This window comes from Electrona antarctica, assembly GCF_951216825.1.
Source record: "Electrona antarctica genome assembly, contig: scaffold_628, whole genome shotgun sequence".
In the NCBI taxonomy this organism is placed as follows: Eukaryota; Metazoa; Chordata; class Actinopteri; order Myctophiformes; family Myctophidae; genus Electrona; species Electrona antarctica.
In genome coordinates this window covers 19,270-27,622 of record NW_027637333.1, presented here as the reverse complement: position 1 = coordinate 27,622, position 8,353 = coordinate 19,270, and the positions used below count along the sequence as shown (strand labels likewise).

At 49.3% G+C, this 8,353-nt stretch overlaps 1 protein-coding gene across 1 annotated transcript; it reads right to left on the bottom strand.

Annotated features, from left to right (window-relative positions):
- Positions 1 to 1,116: 1,116 nt before the first annotated feature.
- Positions 1,117 to 7,146, bottom strand: LOC306918983 (uncharacterized protein; the record flags this gene model as incomplete). Its single annotated transcript, XM_079531819.1, has 3 exons — positions 1,117 to 3,394; positions 5,641 to 5,788; positions 7,124 to 7,146. The coding sequence occupies 3 exons, from the start codon at positions 7,144 to 7,146 to the stop codon at positions 3,233 to 3,235; spliced, it is 333 nt and encodes a 110-aa protein (XP_079387945.1). The 3' UTR covers positions 1,117 to 3,232.
- Between the last annotated feature and the right edge of the window lie 1,207 nt (positions 7,147 to 8,353).

Sequence of the window (8,353 nt, the reverse complement as noted above, 5' to 3'; positions counted from 1 at the left end):
GTATTGCAGTATTGATAGTTTTACTTGTGTACAAAAACAAATGGGAGTAGGGCAGGGCGGCTGCGGCAGGCCTACTTTTTCCACCACACCACTGCCCTTGACACGCTGCATTTAATGTGTTTTGTGTGTGTGTGTGTGTGTGTGTGTGTGTGTGTGAATGCAGACTAATAACCTACAAAGCTGCAGGCCTGGCCTGAGGTGAGGGCTCGAGCTTGTTTTCGATGTGTGGGCTGTTGCTACCGTCTCTCTCCCCCCCTCTCTCTCTCTCTTCTCTCTCTCTCTCTCTCTCTGTGTGTGTGCGTCACTGCTAGGTCATGGCCGGAGTCCAACAACGGCTCCGGTTTCTCCACGAATCCCGTGTCGAGCGACACCCCTCCCCCCTCCCTCCCCAACCCCCCTCCTGACTCGATCTCTTCCTCACACGCACGCACGTGCGCGCGCAGCTCCGCGCCCCACACGCATATACACATTCTCAATTTTCTACTCGCACGAACAGCTCCCTCGCGCACAGAGACACGCACACAGTCACACACACACACGAGATCTGAAAAATGATTCGGTCGCGAGGCGAGCTAATAGTAGGCAGCGCGCGTGTCGACATGCCCGTGGGCCGCGAGTGTTAAATTGTATCCAATTACAGCGCATGCGGCGATATGAGGGGGGAATAATAATTCTTCTTGCGTGACAGGGAGATTCGCTTATTTCCAGGCGCTTGGCGGCTCTTTATATGGGGCTAGAGACGTTCAAATGTCTGTGGGAGAGCTCGCTCAGCTCGGCAGCATTGCATGGAGGGGGGTGGGGGGGGATCGGGGGGAGGCTGGCTTTTCTGGAGGACAGAGCTGCATATTTCATTAATCAAAATCCAGTTAACCAGATTTTGAGACACGGCAGGGGCCAGCAGGGTCCGACCAATAATTAATATCCATTATTTAAGAAGCCCGGCTCCAGGACATCTCTCTCTCACGCACGCGCACACACACACACACACACACACACAGTCACACCCCTTGAGAGAGGAGGGGGGGGGGGGGGGGGGGGGGTTGAGGGATTGCACCAATGTGAAAATGAAATAAACACGCCCAGTCTCGGCTTTGATATGAAATGTCTCTCCTGCTCATTTATTTGATGGAGTGCGCAGCAAACTTAAATCAGCAAATAGAATAGCACCAACATGGAGATGGAGTGCAAAATGCATGGTGTCCGCGGTGGCAGGGCTCTGTGAACGCAGTCACACTCCCCCGTCACCGATGCCTACCACAAAGTTCAGCAACTCAAGGGTAAAAAGGTCAAGTGTGGGTTCATTAGTTCAGCGTGTCAGAGAGAGAGAGAGACAGTTTGACTGCAGGCAGCAGTGCTCTGGGAGAGAGGAAAACACCTACATAGAGTTACCTAAACGGGCTTGAATATAAAGCAACTCCATTATCCCGCCAATCAAACCTGTGGTACCTCTGCTGACAATGGCCACGGGATGATGGGCCATCAACAAGCAATGTTTATGTTTGTGTGTGCGTTTGTGTGTGCGTGCGTGCCAGTGGCGTATCCAGGAATTACGTTTTGGGCAGGCAAGATCATGTGTTAATTGTCGTCTCCCCGCGCACAATCGTAGCACTAAAGGTTTTCAAAGAGATATACCTGCCAGACGAGTAGGATACAAAGGCTGAAAGGCTTGCATTTACATTCCAATGGGTGATTGAGGGTCGTGCTCTACCACAACGGCCAATCAGCTGTCCATTATAGTTCTCAGGTCTTGTTTTTGTCTTCTTTTTTTCTCATTGTATGGATTTTGGCCAGGCCAGAAATGGATTTGGACAGGCGGACGCCTGCCCTCGCCTTATTGTAGATACGCCTCTGGTGCGTGCGTGTGTGTGTGCATGCGTGTGTGTGTGTGTGTGCATGCGTGCGTGTTTTGGAAGTGACAGTTTCATTGGAACAAAAAAAGTGTTTATTTGCCTCAGCTTTTCACTTTCTATACCACTGAGAAATAGGCAGCTGGTTTCGGACAAAATGGAAGCATCCCTTTTTTTACATTCCACTCAAAGGCACATACAAAAATAGAGTACACACAAAATATGTACAGTACAATACTCTAGTTATAAATACAATATAACAAATAACATTATATCATTAAGGACAGTAGAATTTCATAAAAAAACAAAACAAACAAACAATGTAATACTTTTTATAAGAATAGCAAAAAGAACAGTTAAAACTATAGGCAGAGGTGCAAACAAACACAGTTTCGTTTGGCCAGAGCACAACAGGGGCTTATTTGCCCTCCTCGTGGAACCCTTGACTCATCTCCTTTTGTTCAAATCCTCTTTCCTATTTCCTGTCTTAACTCCCCTCCCCCCATCAGTAAGAAAACAGCTCCATAGCACAGGATCGGTCTCGGTATCAGAACACTTTAAAACGTAGTAGAAACCCTGAAACACAAACACAACACAGAGGTAGCCTCTTTGAAAAGCTCTCATCTCCCTCACCTCCTTTTTGCACTTCTTGCAGATATAAGCGGGTAGGGGGGAGGGGAGGGGGGGTTTGGGGGGGTTGGGAGGGACAACGAAAAAACAACTCACACCTTGTTATGATTACTTTTTCGGCAGCCTCTTTTCTTTGGCGGTGGGACGCTACAGTAACAGAATGCAGAGCGAGGAAAGGGACGGGGGTGTGGGGGTTGGGGGGGGGGGTGGGGGTTTAAGAGCTGTGGGACGCAGCGAGAAACGTTGTGGGGGTAATAGTTGCTCTTCTCTCTGCCAGGTGGGAGAGCGGAGAGCGGTATTGCAGGGAGCTGCGAGTTCTGTGAGCGAGCACGCGGGTGCGTGCGTGCGTGCGTATGTGTGTGTCTTTAGGATATTAAATAGTAAAGGATGGGGATTAATAATGGAACCTGACAGCTCATCTCCGGCTTCTATCTGCCTGACTGTCCCCCCGCCATCCCCCACCCCCCACCACCCAATTCCCTCCGCTTCGTGCCCCTATCCACCCCTCTTTTTTCCCTCTCCCTCTCCCTCTCTTTCTCTCTCCGGCTCAGTTTCTAAAGCCTCATTTATACTTTATCACACACACAGTGTCTCTTGCTGAAACAGAAACAGATTTTCAAGATATCTAACGCAACGCAATCTCATTGTTAGCCTTGTTAGCTAATCCTCCGCCCTTTTTGTCTTTCGGCGAATGACCCCTCCACTCTGTGCTCCTTCGTTGTCTCTCTCTCCCCCTCCCTCCCTCTCTCTCTCTCTCAGGGTCCCCGGTCTTTCAGGGCCATATCTGGGGAGTAGAAGATCACGTTGGTGTCGTCGTCGTCGCTGAGGTCGGCGAGGTCAGCCTGCGTGTAGCGCACCGCCCCGAGGTGGTACTCTCCGATGCGAGTCTGGTCGCAGAGCCGCGACTGGAGAGTCACCTGTGTATACATGTGGATGTGGACGTGCACGCACGTGTGCACGCGCATACACACACACACACACACACACACACACACACACACACACACACACACACACACACACACACACACACACACACACACACACACACACACACAGACAAGCACGCACACACACACACACACAACATAGACACACAAGCAGAAGGTAAGTAATTAATTAACGCATTATGACAGAGAATTTTCCTTTTTAAAACGTTAAGGGATCGGTACTAACTGCTTCTAGGTGCATGGACATACAGGGACAGAGTGAGAGGTGTGCTGATTGCAGAGACGCGGGCGGTTCAGCCGTGTGGCTAGAATGCAGATCAATATCAGAGAGAGAGAGAGAGAGAGAGAGAGAGAGAGAGAGAGAGAGAGAGAGAGCATACACGAGAGGGAGGAAGATGCCACACAAAGGAAAGAGGCAGGAATACTGTAAGAGAGATAGATGCCAGGGACACTGTGACAGAGCAAGGGGATTGCAGAGCAGAACATCGAGAGAGAGAGAGAGAGAGAGAGAGAGAGAGAGAGAGAGAGAGAGGGGGGTGACTGAAATGGAGAAACTGAAAAGAGGAAGAGATAAAACGACAGATGCAAACACAGAGAAAAGACAGAGTGCAGAACTGAGGAAAGAGAAAGAGGCAGGCAACGGGAGAGCAAGGGAGAGAGAGAGAGCTGCTGGAGGCAGGGAGAGCTAGCTAGCTAGAGGGGTGGGGGGGTGGGGGGGTTGGGGGTGGCGCGGGGAAGAGGGTTGTATGAAAGCGCAGATTCGTTGCGGCGAAAGAAAGAATGTTTTGATGCTGTTGCACCCCCCACTCACTCACCCTCCCTCCCTCCCTCCTCCCTCTTCCACCCCTTATCGCCCCTCACCCCCCCCCCCCCCCCCCCCCCGCCAATCTCACACCTGATGTGTGGGGGCTGCTGGGAGTCGCATGCCATGATGAATAACAACCGCCTGTTAGTCACGATAGAGCACGCACACATACACACACGCACAAATACGCACACACACCGCCCGCCTGTCTCTCTCCCTCTCTCTCTCTCTCTCTCTCTCTGACACACACCTCTATTATTCAGACATACAAACAGCCTCTCTCCGTGATTTAAGCGCGCGGGAACACAGAGATTCCATCTTGTTTGCGTGCGCACACATTCTGAACACACACACACACGTCGTGCACATACCGTATGTGCATGTGCGTACACGCGCGCGCGAGCACACACACACACACACACACACACACTGATTCTTGTTTGGGTTGAAGGTCATACCACACATTCCGCTCTTCCAGACTGCACTCACATGACCCATTATGGCGTCCCATTGGTGACAGTGGATAGGCCACTCCATTTGTGTGTACCAAAGCCAGATAGACAGACACACTGGAGGACGCCAGAATTACTGGCAGGCATCCATGACATATACACTTGTTTTTGTATAGTGTATTTCTTTTTTCTTTAATGCTTGCCATGACAACTCTCTGGCAGGGACGAATGAAACTTATTAAAGTGAATTGAAACAGGGGAAAAAGTGAATTCCCTTTTGGTATCGACTGGCCTCGCATTGGGGTCGACTCGTATCCAACTTCGTCTGGTTTGGCGATTGTGCCAAATTCACGAGGCAAAGCATAAATCATGTTAATTAATGTGGAATCAATGAAGCTTGCAGCTCATATGTAAAGAAAGTCATACATCAGAGATTCTCGTCGTCACTTGCTTTTTCTTTGAAGGCTCCATGTGAGTGCATGATGCAAAGAAATGCCATACTGCTGCAAAATCTAAATAAATAAACATTAAACTGTCATTTCAGTCTATGAAATAGATTTTGGTATCAAAACACCGGTGTTGCGCAAATCCTCGCATGAACGCCCACGACAGCCCTCGGATGTTGCAATGTTTTTAAAAACTTTGTGGAGTCTGAACGGTGACAATGTTAAGTATAACCACACAGCTGACGACAGCCGTGAGATGTCACAAAAAAAATATGTTCCAGCGACCAAAACAAACCTTAAAAAGTCTGAATTGTCTTTTAATTAGTTTCTGCTAAACCAACGCTGTTGGTTACCAACTTCATGTTGAACAACAACAGCCCACACTGGGGCCAGCTGAACCAAAATGGGATACAATGGACAACTGGTGTTTTACATGACAAAATGGATAGAATTGGAAATCATAAAGTGTGTGTGTGTGTGTGTGTGTGTGTGTGTGAAGTATAGGCCTACCTGTATGCCGGTAGGGCTCAGCAGACTCCACGTGTCCCTGTCAAGGCCAAAGACGAAGGCATTGGCCAAGCCGTGGAGCGGGGCAGACAAGACGTGGAGCAAAGTGAGAGGGAAGGAGGGCTCTAGTGGGTAGAATGCATTATGGAGCCTGGCAGACAGACAGACAGACAGACAGACAGACAGACAGACAGACAGACAGACAGACAGACAGACAGACAGACAGACAGACAGACAGACAGACAGACAGAGAGACAGAGAGACAGAGAGAGAGAGAGAGAGCAGGACGGAGAGGCGTTAAGACAATATACTTAAAAATAAGCATGTAAATAAAATGACATTAAACTGAGGGGTAGCCTCCGAGGTGAGGACAGAGCAGTTGAAGGAGAAAAGTGTCAGAGGGCTGAAGAGAGAACATCGACAAAGAAAAGGGTCGAGAGAGAGAGAGAGAGAGAGAGAGAGAGAGAGAGAGAATTTGATGGACATAGAGACTGTGGGCGACAGACAATGCGAGAGAGAGACACAGAGAGAGAGAGAGAGAGAGTGAGTGACAGAGTAGATGAAGGACAGAGTTAAGAGAGAGAGAGAAAGAGAGAGAGGTAATGAGAGTGAGAGACCGTGGCAGAGAGTGAGAGAGAGAGAGAGTGAGGGAGGGGGGATAAGGGAGCGAGCGAGCTTTATATCAGCGTTTAAGAGCCCATTAGGCAGTGCGAGACGGCTGGGCTGACACATTCTTGGCTGCTGCTCCGACAGCACGCAGCACTTTACAAGGACAGGGAGAAGTGTAGCGCTCAACTCCCCCTCTCTCCTTTAGCCTTTCTCTCTCTTTCTCTCTCTCTCCCCATCGCGGCTTCTGCTTCCCTTGACCACAATTTCACTGTTCCCATCTTATTTTTTCATCTCCACGCATCGCCCCCCCCCCCCTACTCCTATATCTCTCTCCCTTTCTATGCTCTTGGTTCCATCTATCTGGATATCTCATTTTCTTTTTGACTCGTGAGGGTGTTCCTTTCTCCTCCCTAATATTTGTACTCGTCTCTCTCTTTCTCTGCGCCCTATATCTCTCTCTCCGTGCATGAGCCTGTGGCGAGGGGGCGGCCTGGGGGCATGGCCAGGAGGGGAACCCGAGGTCCTGGTGTTCCTGCAGCCATGGCCCCCCGAGCTAATGACAGGAGGGGAACCCGGGGTCCTGGTGTTCCTGCAGCCATGGCCCCCCGAGCTAATGACAGGAGGGGAACCCAGGGTCCTGGTGTTCCTGCAGCCATGGCCCCCGAGCTAATGACTGCCTCCGAGAATGATGCCGCTCGGCCATTAACCCTGGATTAACCCTGTATTAGCGCGGCTCGCTGGGTTAGCCCGCCGCTAATGTCTTTTATTGATCTATTAGCGAGTGCGTCAAACCTGCGTATGGCTTTGCATGCAGCGCTTTCACTATGTTTGTGCTGCCGGGGAAATGCGCAGCCCTGAACTATAAGCGGCCACAGACTGGTTGACTCTCCTCTGCGCCATGCAAGGGGAAAAACTATCTCCAAGTGCTCCACCTATGAGCCACATGGGGAGGACAATCCAAAAAATGTTCTCAGGGTCAAAAGTGACTCAAAGTGGAGTCCGGAGACCCCTCAGGAGTGCTTGATGGGATTCCAGGGGGAAATTATCCAAATTAAATTTACTTTAACTCACTATAATACGATTCACTTGAGGTTAATACAATAAACAAAACCAAAAAAAGTGACGCTGTTAGAATAATAATATGACAAGTGAGAAGTTGCATCAAAACATATTATTTTCATATCAGGGTCCCTGGAACAGAATCATTTTATGGCCAAATTCAAGTCAATTGGGGGGTATGTGAGGTGAAAACATTTGAAAACGCCTGCGATAAGAGTGTACTAGCACACATAGACATCAACGGGGGCTTCAGCCCCTGCCCTTTTACCCGTCTATAAAACAACTGCCCTTTCCAGACCACGAATGCAGAATTTAATATCGTGAAAGAAATGCAAATGCCCTCCTCTTCTTTCCATCCCATACCGGAAGGCAGCCTTCAGGAGAATTGCTTTTTTCTTTTCTTGCTTGTCTCCTGAACTTGAACACAGTATTTTGCGTTAAACAAATTTGTTTAGAAATCCATGTCGTATACGCCGCATCTCTATAGCTAAAGAGTGCTGGGTTGTGCCCCGAAAATAGCTGATCTACAAGCTCTCAACGCGTCGCAGCGCGACGCGTTGCGAGCTTGTAGATCTGCTATTTCTTGTCCAAAAGTGCCCTCTCACAGGATTTTAGCCCCTGCCTCTCCAACACTCTCTGCACGTCCCTTTTTAAAAAAAAATTTTTTAATGTTTTTTTTTTTTGGCTTTTGCCTTTATTTTATATTTTTTATGGAGGGACAGACAGTAGGCTGACAGGAAATGGGGAGAGAGTTGGGGGAAGACATGCAGTAAAGGCCGTCGGGATCAGGAGTCGAACCCGCGGCACACTGCCAGACTGGATTACCAGCCAAGGTGCCTGGACCGCTGAGCCACGGCCCAGTCTCTGCACATCCCTGATTACAAATACACCACAAGTGACACCATGAGGGACAGATTGTGACAGATATGTGACAGATTACAGGCCACACATACTACTAGGTATTACGCTTCACCCCACTAGTCTGAAAAATAGATTATGAGCCATGTTCTCTCCCCAAAAAGGCCAGTCAGAACGAATTGCAGGACAA